The 13,019-nt window shown below is 42.1% G+C and overlaps 1 protein-coding gene across 3 annotated transcripts; it reads left to right on the forward strand.

The window, feature by feature from the left end:
• Positions 1-287: 287 nt before the first annotated feature.
• Positions 288-12,788, forward strand: LOC139584490 (unconventional prefoldin RPB5 interactor 1-like). Of its 3 annotated transcripts, XM_071416430.1 has the most exons (11): positions 326-683; positions 1,660-1,694; positions 1,979-2,057; positions 7,563-7,696; positions 8,602-8,737; positions 9,810-9,901; positions 10,061-10,326; positions 10,477-10,741; positions 10,847-10,998; positions 11,227-11,467; positions 11,839-12,788. In XM_071416430.1, the coding sequence occupies exons 4-11, from the start codon at positions 7,646-7,648 to the stop codon at positions 12,019-12,021; spliced, it is 1,386 nt and encodes a 461-aa protein (XP_071272531.1). In that variant the 5' UTR covers positions 326-683; positions 1,660-1,694; positions 1,979-2,057; positions 7,563-7,645; the 3' UTR covers positions 12,022-12,788. The 3 variants fall into 3 exon arrangements, with proteins under 3 accessions (XP_071272529.1, XP_071272531.1, XP_071272530.1); XM_071416428.1 differs by lacking the exon at positions 7,563-7,696 and having other exon boundaries at positions 288-683; XM_071416429.1 differs by lacking the exons at positions 326-683; positions 7,563-7,696 and adding an exon at positions 1,212-1,417.
• The last annotated feature ends 231 nt before the right edge of the window (positions 12,789-13,019 follow it).

Here is a 13,019-nt window from a genome sequence, read left to right on the forward strand (position 1 = left end):
TATAATTTGCAAGGTATGTAAATGTATGCACTCGCTACTGTAAATCGCTCTGTATAAGAGCGTCTGCAAAATTACTAAAATGAAAGTGCAAATATAAAGTAACGTAATGGGGAGGGGGGATTGGAACCAATCACACAATATATACAGTCAATTAACCTCACGGAATGTGGAAAGAGCCAGTTTGTAATATGTTTAATTTAACAACATTGCGAGAAAGGGAAATGCTCTCTGTCTGTAGCCTATTGTTTACATTATGTTATAATTTATCATGCATTTGCAACATTGTTGTGCTTGAGAGCATTTTACCCAGACTACACCGGGAAACGGGCAGAGGAACATGGCGCAGGGTCGGTGAGGAGGACGCTGAACAATTGAGGATTATATTCCGTGGATATTTCGGGGATCATGCTGAAATCCTAAAATGAGAATGTGAAATGGTTGCACTTCCGAAATCTTGGATATCTACCACTGCCCCTTTGATGAATAATAGGAAAACGCCTCTCAGGAATACCTGCAATTGCATTCATAAACATTTTTTTAGGACTTACAACCCCTGAGCATTGTTTTTTATTCACAAACGTCACATTTGCATCTAAATATTACATGGGAAAATGGCTGAGAGAAATAAAATGAATATAGAGGTCCCACAAGGAGTTGATAGACTTCGCGTGGAACATAAAAAGGTAAAACAATGAATTAGCTTGCTACTGTAGCTAGCGTGAGCTGTGCGTGTTGATCATGCACGCGGTCGACAACAGAATTTTGCAAATCGTTTTGCATTTTCGTGAGATGAGACCTAACATGCATTCTCTTTCAGCAGGTTGCATATTCATTTATGCGCGCGTGGCCTCTTCGACAGATCATTTATCGTGGACATTTTCTTAACCTTTTTTTTCTAGAAGCTTCCTTGAGGTAGCGGTCACATGTTGCTTGTTGTTTATTTCATCGTGGATCCTGGACAAGCCATGTTGTGTACAACCATCTAGTATGCATCAAGTTTGTCAATTGCTCTGATATTGACCCATGTTTATCTATTTCAGCAAGTACAATGCATGAAAAGTAAACAAATTAACCATGCACGTAACAATACACAAGCATTTCCTTGTGCGGTCGGCCTACTGCCCATTAAACATTAACCTAGATTCAACATCCATAACTAACTACTTTAATCTTAGCTAAATGTAAAGCCAATATCAATCCAAAGTGTAGGTCATGTTCTTGTTGTGTTACATTAGAATTGGAGTCATGCAGTATGTAATGGAGGGTGCAACTTTATGCCTTTCAAATAGAAACATAGGCCTTAGTCCTAATGCTTCTACCTAAAGTGTAGTACTGTAGTAGGCTACTTCCTGGTATGATATCCATTGCAAAGTATGCAGATGCCCCTTCCTGCCCCCAGGTTGGTGCTCCTGTGTATGTAAGTATATACTGGGTGGTTCAGAAAAGCTTTTGATCCTTTAACATTTCGATACAATTCATCTTTGACAGCTGTTTAACCAAAACACTCTAAACTTCCCGAGAATTTGCTTCTGTGTTGTTTTCCCCCGGTGATTAAGTGTAAACAACTGTAAAATGGAGGGGGTTCTTCTGACAGTTTTTTTTTAGGGAGAATAGAAATGCAAAGTTTGACCTAAATAATTGTCACTCTGTTAACAACAGGTGGTGCAAGGCTGCGAAGGTCAGATCCATCACTGGTGAGTTTGTGTAGCGATTCCACGTAGTGACTATGGCATTGGAGTCAGCCACTACCACTCATACACACAGCATCTTGTGAGTTATGGTGCTACTGTGCTTCTAGATAACGTTACTAGTTCCACCACGATTCACGCACCACATCCTTGATAGTACATAGATAGATAGGCTAAACATGAGATCTGTGTGTCCTTTCAGGCATAACCTGTAGGTCAGGAAGGGCATGTGTAATGTTTTGTGTGTGTGCCATTTTTTAACTGAAATTAAAAAAACTTTGGACTTTCAGGGTGAAGGTAAAGGGTGACTATGAAACTCTCGAGGATCGACTCAAAACTCTTCCAGATCAGGTATCCTATGACATCATGGTACGTTCCATATTTCTCTTATCAAATCAAAGTTTATTGGTTGCGCACACAGATTTGCAGATGTTATCGCAGGTGCAACAAAATGCAATAACAATAGACACACAACCCCCCCACACAATAAAATGTCAGAACGAGCAATATCAGAGTCCAGAGCATATATATAATATATATACAGTATTCAGACCCCTTCACTTTTACCACATTTTGTTACATTACAGCCTTATTCCAAAATGTATTAAATAAAAAAAAATCCATCAGTCTACACACAATATTCCATAATGACAAAGCAACCTTTGCGATGAGATTTGAAATTGAGCTCAAGTGCATCTGGTTTCCATTGCTCATCCTTGAGATGTTTCTACAACTTGATTGGAGTCCACCTGAGGTAAATTAATTGGACATGATTTGGAAAGGCACACACCTTTCTATATAAGGTCCCACAGTTGACAGTGCATGTCAAAGCAATTGTCCATAGAGTGCAGAGACAGGATTGTGTCTAGGCACAGATCTGGGGAAGGGTACCAAAAAATCTCTGCAACATTGAAGGTCTCCAAGAACACAGTGGCCATCATTCTTAAATGGAAGAAGTTTGGAACCACCAAGACTTCCTAGATCTGGCCGCCTGCCCAAACTGAGCAATCGGGGGAGAAGGGCCTTGATCAGGGAGGTGACCAAGAACCTGATGGTCACTCTGACAGACCTCCAGAGTTCCTCTGTGGAGATGGGACAATCTTCCAGAAGGACAACTATCTCTGCAGCCCTCCACCAATCAGGCCTTTATGGTAGAGTGGCCAGACGACGCCACTCCTCAGTAAAAGGCACAGGACAGCCCGCTTGGAGTTTGCCAAAAGGCATCTAATGACTCTCAGACCATGAGAAACAAGATTCTCTGGTCCTGATGAAACCAAGTTTGAACTCTTTGAACTGAATGCCAAGCGTCACGTCTGGAGGAAACTTGGCACCATCTCTACGGTGAAGCATGGTGGTGGCAGCATCATGCTGTGGGAGGTGTTTTTCAGCGGCAGGGACTGGGAGACTAGTCAGGATAAAGGAAAGAGAGATCCTTGATGAAAACCAGCTCCAGAGCGCTCAGGACCTCAGACTGGGACGACGGTTCACCTTCCAACATGATAACAACCCTAAGCACACAGCCAAGACAATGCAGGAGTGGCTTCGGGACAAGTCTCAATGTCCTTGAGTGGCCTAGCCAGAGCCCGGACTTGAACCCGATCGAACATCTCTGGAGAGACCTGAAAATAGCTGTGCAGCAACGCTCCCCATCCAACCTGACACAGCTTGAGAGGATCAGCAGAGAAGAATGGGATGAAATTCCCAAATACAGGTGTGCGCAGCTTGTAGCATCATACCCAAGAAGACGCAAGGCTGTAATTGCTGCCAAAGGTGCTTCAACGAAGTACTGAGTAAAGGGTCTGAATACTTTTGTAAATGTAATATTTCTGTTTTTAATATATTTGCTAAAATTTATTAACCTGTTTTTGCTTTGTCATTATGGTGTATTGTGTGTAGATTGAGGGGGGAATAAAAATGTTAAAAATCAATTTTAGGTTAAGGCTGTAACTTTATTATTTTTTTTAAGTCAAGGGGTCTGAATACTTTCTGAAGGCACTGTGTGTATATCTAATGTATGGACAGCATATGATTAGAAAAAGGTGTGTATGGCAGTAGTTGTACAGGATGAGCCATGACTAGAATACTATATATATATCCTAACCGTGGCAGGTAGCCTAGCGGTTAGGAGCATTGGGCCAGTAACCAAAAGGTTGCTGGTTCAAATCCCTGAGCTGACTAGGTGAAAAATCTGTCTGTGCCCTTTAGCAAGGCACTTAACCCTAATTGCTCCAGGGTTGCCATTGATAATAGCTGAGGGTGTCTCAGCTATTATCAACGGCAACAAATACATTAACAATTCGAACTTGTACATGTGTGAAATAGGATAAATGTAAGCACCCATATACAAAGTGGATAAAACAAAACAAAAATTCAGCTGTACGAAATTATACTGGAAACTTTCTAAGCAAATGTAAGAAATAATACAAAAATGTGAAATAATGCAAATTTGGCTAGAAAATAGGGTGACCGTGTCTGTCGGCGCCATCTTGTCCAGTCAAATGCAGTAAATGCACTGGGGAGTGAGTTTCCATAGCAGGGTATTATTTACAGTTTATTATGAGGTGTGTCGAGTGAATTCCCAAGCCATTGTCCCCTCTTGATCTGGAGCGAAAACACAGCAGTTAATACAGCGAGATGGGTGCTTTTGAGATGTTTACATATGGTGTGTTATAGGGAAGGCCTTATCTTTCACTATCAGTTTCTATTCTCGTTTTCTTTAAGCTATTCAGCTTCACTTTTAGTTTGTAAAAAAGTATGCAGAACCATGTTTAAATTGCCATAATATACAGTGCCAGTCAAAAGTTTGGACACACCTACTCATTCCAGGGTTTTTCTTTATTTGTACTATTTTTTCGTTTTGAAGACATCAAAACTATTAAATAGTGGCGCAGCGGTCTAAGGCACTGCATCTCGGCGCTAGAGGCGTCACTACAGAACCTGGTTCGATTCCAGGCTGTGTCACAACCGGCCGTGATTGGGAGTCCCATAGGGTGGCGCGCAATTGGCCCAGCGTCGTTAGGGTTTGGCCGGAGTAGGCTGTCATTATAAATAATAATTTGTTCTTAACTGATGTGCCTAGTTAAACATTTAATAAATAAAATGCATATGGAATCATGTAGTAACCAAAAAAGTGTTAAATCAAAAATATATTTTAGATTCTTCAAAGTAACCACCCTTTGCCTTGATGACAGCTTTTCATATTCTTGCCATTCTCTCAACCAGCTTCATGAGGTAGTCACCTGGAATGCATTTCAATTACATTGTAAAAAAAAATCTTTAGGGCCCATTTCTCAATACTTAGGTCACTTTTTCAAAACTCTTCACACAGTTCTCCTAACCAACTTTCAGCTTGGCACAGCAGTTAATTTCACATCCAAAATGCACTACAACTACCAAAACACTTCATACATGTCTCAGATTAACTCATTATTCCATAACACTCACAAAGTTTGTCACCCAACAAGGACACTTTGTCACTCATAAAACAATGACCTAAAAAACACTAACAACAGGTAGCATTACACAATGTTTTCTTTTGTAAAAAAATAAATAAAAAATTAACAAACAAGAATGACACCTCTCCACTGTTTAGAATTCACTGCAGTATATGTTACAGGAATGAATCAGACATGATGCAATATGCTTCAACAGGTTTTCCTCCACCTCACATCTTATGTCATCTTGGGCAATACACCTAGGAAATAATATTTTGACATGCCTGGTTCATCCCTGGCAATCTTCTGCAGATATGTCCAGGCATCCAGCATTTATTGCGTCCAGGAGGGACATTTGATCATGTGGATGGTGGTCATAAACCTTCCACCTCCATGAGGAAAATAATTCCTCTATGGGGTTGAGGAATGGAGAGTAAGGTGAGAGGAAAAGGGACACCATCCTGGGATGGGCTGCAAACCACTCTGTGACTGCACGTGAGTGGTGAGATGCCACATTGTCCCATACAATTACAAACGTTGGCCGATTTCGCCTCATCTGGCACAACCCTTCCATAGATGTCATCCAGGAATGAAAGGAGACGCTCGGTGTTGTATGGCCCAATTAGCGGTTTGTGTAACAACAATCCATCAGAGGATATTGCTGCACATATTGTGTTGTTGGCACCCCTCTGGCCCGGGACATCCACTGTGGCTCTTTTCCAAATCACATTCCTTCCTCGCCACTGTGTTTTGGCCAAGTTGAAACGAGCCTCATCCACAAAGATGAATATGTGGGTTTTTTGCCTTGCTTCAATCCCCATGACTCTCTCAAATAAATCCACAAGGCAACCTAAGAGTTAGGCTATTACGGTAGTTTACATTATACCTAAATACATGCCATTGTGTGCCTTTGCCCTGTTTGGTTTTGTTCAAAACCAGTTCTGTATTTTATAGTCATCTTACCTGGACATATTGGTTCCTGAGTTGCTTGACTTTCAGAGTTCCTCTCAAAGGGGACAGTGTACAACTGCTTCATCCTGACTTGATGTTGTTTCAGGACTCTAGAAATAGTTGTTATGCTTACATTGTGAATATTTCCAAATGTAATGTTGTCTGCCAACACTCTGTCCCGAATCTCTGAGTTTTATGCCATTGTTTCTGATGACCATATCAACGATTACAGTTTCCTGCACAGCAGTCAAAATCCTACCTCTCCTACCTGTGGGATGTAACCGTTGTGTCATAGGCAGAAATACAAAAACAATTACACACAAGTGGGTTTGGAGGCTTTGCTCAATTTACTTCTGAAATGTGCAGAATGTGCCCTTGCAGAATGGACATCCTACGTGTTGTTTTGCCAGAAATTTCTCACAATAGATGCCACTGTTGAGCGTTGCAGATTTGGCTGCACTCAGACCAGCCTCTCATTGATAGACCATGATTTATTACATGATCAATTATAGTAGCCCTAATCTCATCTGAGACTACAGCTCTTGATCTTCCACTCAGTCTTCTTCCACCACGCACACGTACTCCTCTCCCTCTCCCTCTCCCAGCCACTCTTCTTCCTCTGTCAGCCACTTCTCTATCTCTGGCTGGGTCCATGTTTACATTACAGTCCAGCATTATTCATAAGATGTCCCCTTTTGTCTAGATGGTAATGAAACTGAAAGACTAACACCTGGGTAGGTGTTCAGCTACAATGGGAATCAGCTGTGGTTGGTCTAATTGTTTTGATAGTATTCTTTTTTTTTAATATTTGGAATATATTTCAATACGGTATTACTGTAGAAATGTAGCAAATTGCTGTCTTATTCAATTTTGTGTTATGTTAGGTTTTGAACTTAAGTTTAACAGTTTTGAAAAGAGTATGTAAACATTTGCAAATTGGCCTGTAGGTACATAGAGTTTTGGTGGTGGTTGTGTCGGAGTGAGAAAATAATTAGTGAAATTTGAAAGATTTTGTAATTGAATGCATTTTGTGCCAAAGCAAAGAAAAATGATACACAGTTTAGCCCACATAGACTGCTGTTGTGCTTACTGTGTGAAGAGTTTTGAAAAAGTGACTAAGTATTGAGAAATGGGTCCTAGCGATTGTCAAAACTGTAACATTTGTGGAATTTCTTTCCTTAATGCGTTTGAGCCAATCAGTTATGTTGTGACAAGGTAGAGGTGGTATACAGAAGATAGCATATTTGGTAAAAGACCAAGTCCATATTACTTTAAGACATAAAGGTCAGTCAAGGTGAACAGATGATCTCTGCATGTGTGGTTCCCACCGTGAATCATGGAGGTGTGGGGGTGCTTTGCTGGTGACACTGTCTGTGATTTATTTATAATTCAAGGAACACTTAACCAGCATGGCTACCACCGCATTCTGCAGGGATACGCCACCCCATCTGGTTTGCGCTTAGTGGGACTATCATTTGTTTTTCAACAGGACAATGACCCAACACACTTCCAGGCTGTGTAAGGGCTATTTTGACCAAGGAGGAGATTGCTGGGCCAATTGTGCGCCGCCCTATGGGACTCCCAATCACGGCCGGTTGTGATACAGCCTGGAATCGAACCAGGGTCTGTAGTGATGCCTCTAGCACCGAGATGCAGTGCCTTAGGCCGCAGCGCCACTATTTAATAGTTTTGATGTCTTCACTTTTATTCTACAATGTAAAAAATAAAGAAAAACCCTGGAATGAGTAGGTTTGTCTAAATGTTTGACTGGTACTGTCGCAAGACCCACTGGTTGATGCTTATTTATAAACCCTCTTAGGTTTCACTCCTCCCTATCTGAGATATCTACTGCAGCCCTCATCCTCCACATACAACACCCGTTCTGCCAGTCACATTCTGTTAAAGGTTCCCAGAGCACACACATCCTTGCGTTGCTCGTCTTTTCAGTTCGCTGCAGCTAACGACTGGAACGACCTGCAACAAACACTCAAACCGGGCAGTTTTTTATCTCAATCTCTTCATTCAAAGACTCAATCATGGACACTCTTACTGACAGTTGTGGCTGCTTTGCGTGATGTATTGTCATCTCTACCTTCTTGCCCTTTGTGCTGTTGTCTGTGCCCAATAATGTTTGTACCGTATTTTGTCCTGTTACCATGTTGTGTTGCTACCATGTTGTTGTGTTGCTACCATGCTGTGTTGTCATGTGTTGTTGCCATGCTATGTTGTTGTCTTAGGTCTCTCTTTATGTAGTGTTGTCTCTCTTCTCGTGATGTGTGTTTTGTCCTATACATTATTATTTATTTTTTTTATTCCAGCCCCCATCCCCGCAGGAGGCCTTTTGCCTTTTGGTAGGCCGTCATTGTAAATAAGAATTTATTCTTAACGGACTTGCCTAGTTAAATAAAGGTTAAATAAAAGTACTGTATATATAACAAAAATTCAATAAAAACGATTGAAAGTCAAGTTGAAACTTGAACTCAACTTGAATAATGCAAGTTGATCTCTTCTCCTCTCTGCTGTAACAGGTGCCATTTGGCCCTCTGGCCTTCATGCCTGGGAAGCTGGTCCATACCAATGAGATCACCGTACTGCTGGGGGACAACTGGTTTGCAAAGTGCTCTGCCAAGCAGGCCCAGAAGCTCGTGGAGCACAGGAAGAAACGTGCGTTTGTTTTGGAAGCAATTTTGAATTTTCTCAGATACCATGGCACCTTGCCCAACTTTGACACTCACATAACTAATATTATTTAAAAAACGAGAGAACTCCTCAATTGTATGCCTATATATTGTTTCGCAATGTATGCTCGTGATAATTCTTATTGAGAAAGATTGAGGTCATGTTTTGAATGTCTTCTCAACACTACCACGGTTCACCCAGCAGGGGGGCTGTTGTCATGGACTTGCTGTCAGACAAACCGAAAAAGAGGTGATCACTCAGTTCAAACTAAAAGTTGAATGGCTACTTATTTTGTGAATCCTTGGATTGTTAGAATGTTTGATACATTTTTCTGATGGACAATTATCTATCAAATTACAATTGCACTAGCAAATAAGTAATAACACACCATCATCTTGGTCATAATTTGCAATACTGCAAGTTCATTTCTATTGAAAATGCGGAATTATGTCCAGATTGCTATTTGTTGGTTACTCATCGATTTTGGCCATCTGCAATTATTTTGTCACAATAGGTCCAGCCTTAAACCCTCCTGTCTAAAGAGAGTTTTTCCCCTTCGCTCCCCTTTGGTATTCACTCTGCATCCGAAAAAGCTCTTTAATATATAGCGTCAGATGGGCCTAAATAACAATGTGTGATGATGATGCGGCCATTATTAGACTGGTGTTTACCTGAAGCGTGAATGTGACATAACCTTCCCTGACCCTGCCCAGGCCGCTTTTACACAACTAAGTGCCATAATGCAAACATGGATCGCTGAGATTTGTCAAACAGCCCCGCTGAGTTGTCATGCGGTCCGCGTTTGACCTTTCCCCAACGTTTCGAGACGTACGGCTTGAAGGCTCGCTGTCGCCATGGCAACGGAGCCCCTGCTGCCTTTAGCGAATGGGGGTTTAATTGTTGTGAAGATTTAATGATCCGAAGTAGCACCGAGGGCTTGCGATGTTATGAACTGTTTGTCATAATTTTCCTCTTTTTTTTTACTGTGTTAAGAGTTTAACCCCTTGCTGGCGGATTTTTCTATTCCATCACACAATTTTTGTGCTTTGTTTTTTAGATGTAAATAGTGCGCTGGATGACTTGCACAAGACGAGGAAGGACTTTGAAGCCAGAGTTGGGTTTACAGAGGATCTAGAAAAACTCTCAGGCGTAAGTGTAATTACAGTGATAACAAAGAGTTTTTAGGATCCTCTTCAGCCAGCTTATCCGATAGACAACTAACTCCCTGTGCAGAAAATCTATTTATATGATCAGAAACACACCCACACTTAAACACACCCACACTTATACCCTTCTCTGTTTCCTCAGGCTAAAGGGGACTATGTGGACATCAGAGAAGAGGTTGGAAGTATTGAAGAAATGGTCAGCAAAGGAAAGCAGCGTGTGGCTCTTAAGCCCCACTCTAAGCCCAAAATGGAGGTTGTTGTGAAGATAGAGGAAGAAGAAGAGGAGGAGGACGAAGAGGGCAGTGGAGAGGGAGATGGAGGGAGCAGAAGAGTGCTGTCTGAGGAGGAGCTATGGGCCAGACTGGATGAGCTGGAAGCGCAGGAGGAGCAGGAAGAGGAGCATCACCGGTAGAGTTAAATACACACACACACAAAATGCATAGATGTTCAAATTGAGGAGTAATTCAGCGCCACTCTATCCACCTTCACACCTGTGTTTCATGATAAAATATAGATTAGATTTCTCCCGGCTTGATACTTTGTTTCTATTGTTTTCAGACGGTTTGACAGTGCAGACACCAATGGCAACGATGACACAACATCCTCTGAGGAAGAGAAGGAGGGAGATAGCGGCAGCCATCATTGTGTCAATGGACATGATGAGAGGAGCAAAGGCAGGGCATTTGTGCCTCACAACGGCAGCCAACTCAACAGTACAGCCCAGTCAACCAGGGATGGGGAGGAGGAGGAAGATGAAGCAGAGGAGGAGGAAGGCGACTGTTTGCCTACCATCTATTTCTCTCATACGGTGGAACCTAAGAAGGTCAGTGTGTATGAAGCGTATTAAACTCATCGCAGTCAACTTGTAGTCCATTATGTTATTTGAGCTATGTAAATCAATGTACTTCAACTCCCTCTGTCTCTCCAGGTGAGGATAAACACAGGGAAGAACACCATGTTGAAGTTCAGTGAGCTGAAAGAACAGAAGCAGCAAGCCAAGAGGAAAAAGAAGAACGGCACCAGCAACGGTCACTCTCACCACGGGCTCCACAACATCACTACGCCCACAGACCTCTACAGGTACACACACACTACAGGCTACACATCAATCATTAAATGTTTGGTTGGCATAAACTTTTGGCAACATTTTGGATCAAATGTAAAAATGGCATATATGGAATGGTGTTTACTCTGAATGTTTCCAGATTTCTTTATTCTGATTCGGTATCTGTGTCTGTCTATTAACAAGTTCTGCGATCTGATTGGGTATAATGGCTGACTGTGTGTATGTTTGTGGCCTTTTGTCAGGTTGTTTGTGGATGTGAAGAACGGCGAGCCCATCCCCAGGAAGTCAATCCTGAAGTCCCGGAGCAGAGAGAGCAGTGTGTGTAGCGACACCAGCGAGAGCAGCGCTGCCGACTTCGAGGAGCGCCGGACGTTTGGACGCACTCTGAGCCATGACGAGAACACGTACAGCGACACCAGCGACGGCATCACGGAGGAGGACAGCCCCACTGGGGTCCTCCTACACCCCACCAGCAGCTTTCAGGTAAACTCAGCTGGTCCTGATTCAATACTCCGTCAATATTCTAATACTGTAAAGATCTTCAATTCAGTGCCAACAACTTTATTTGTCCCTTTAGGGAAATTCTTATTACAGCAACAGCAGTGCTTCAGATACATACAACAAACCGGCACAGATACAATAAATAGACAAGAAACATGAGAGAAAATGATTTAAATGTACAGTGCAATAAATACGATCATCGGTATAAAACGTACAAGAGACAGGGGTGATTAGTTCACATTGAACAGCAATTTCTTTGAACTTAAATAAATGCTTAGAGCAGGAGTGGTCTATGTCCTGCCAAGTTTACAGCGTCACATTAACCGCCATCTTATTCTTTGTCATTGATCCAGGCCTTTTCAGGCACGGTGGTTGAGAAGGAGCCCATTCTCTTGTCGATCCCCCAATTCACCATTGCTCTGCCAGCACTGCCCACCATCCCAGAGAGGAAACTGGAGGAGGTGGCCCCCGAGGCCCCCCAAGATGCCCCAAAGAGGGTGTCCAAGTTCAAAGCTGCCCGGCTGCAGCAGAAGTGACCCAGCAGAGCCAGTCTCCAGGATCCACACTACGGGCTCCTTTTTTAACATTGATTTTCTATGCCAACACTTTTTTGAGTTGGACAGACCGTGAACCCACCCTATGATCTGCCATCCTTCTTCTTTTTTTGGCATCACTCTTCAAGCCTCTCTTCTTCTCTTTCATAATGTTTTTCCTGTTAGTACACATTGCAATATAAACAATATGCATATTCTGTAAGAGGCAGTACTCTGTAAGAGTAGCATAACATTGTTGAGAAAGCAACCCAACACACTCACTCTTAACCATTTACCTGCCTTGTATAATGGAACATCAAGCTTTTTAGCAAAGAACCCCATTATTTATGCATTAGTACTTCACTGCAATATGTTTTTAAGTAAAGAGGTAGTTTATTTAGAGCCCTCATCCTCCAACATTATGGCACTACATTAGTCAACACTGCCTAGGTGCGCATTTTATGGTGGTTGATCTTGTGTCAGTGTCTTGACTATACTCTGTGACAAAGCCAGTGGTTTACAACTCTATTCATTGTTTGATCCATGATTTTGCCTGCTATGCTAAGACGACATACTCTGCATCATTCAATTTATTTTTGCCTTTTCCTTTCTTAATTATTCTACGACAGGGTCAGATGTTAACTTCCCTTTATTTCCCCCAATCCCCTTGTACCTGCCTATTGAATGTATGTCCACCTCTGTGACCAGCTTTATGTCAAAAATAAATATTGTTGTAAACTGGAATGAAAATAAAAGATTTTTGGACAAGGTCAGGTGTTACTCCCCTTTGGGTAGATTTCTCAAACCTTATTTCCAATCCTCACTAAAGGACAAGACAGACCAACAGAAAAGTTGTACGTACGCAGTAGAAAACCTGCTGAGTGTCAACTATTCAACATGCACAATTGTCGGGAAATAACCAAGATGACGGTTGATGTTCTATGGTCAGAGGTGATAGGATGGCCATCCACTGCTGATGTACGTGTTGGTCTGTCCTGTCC

The sequence above is a fragment of the Salvelinus alpinus genome, chromosome 9 (genome assembly GCF_045679555.1).
Source record: "Salvelinus alpinus chromosome 9, SLU_Salpinus.1, whole genome shotgun sequence".
Lineage (NCBI taxonomy): Eukaryota > Metazoa > Chordata > Actinopteri > Salmoniformes > Salmonidae > Salvelinus > Salvelinus alpinus.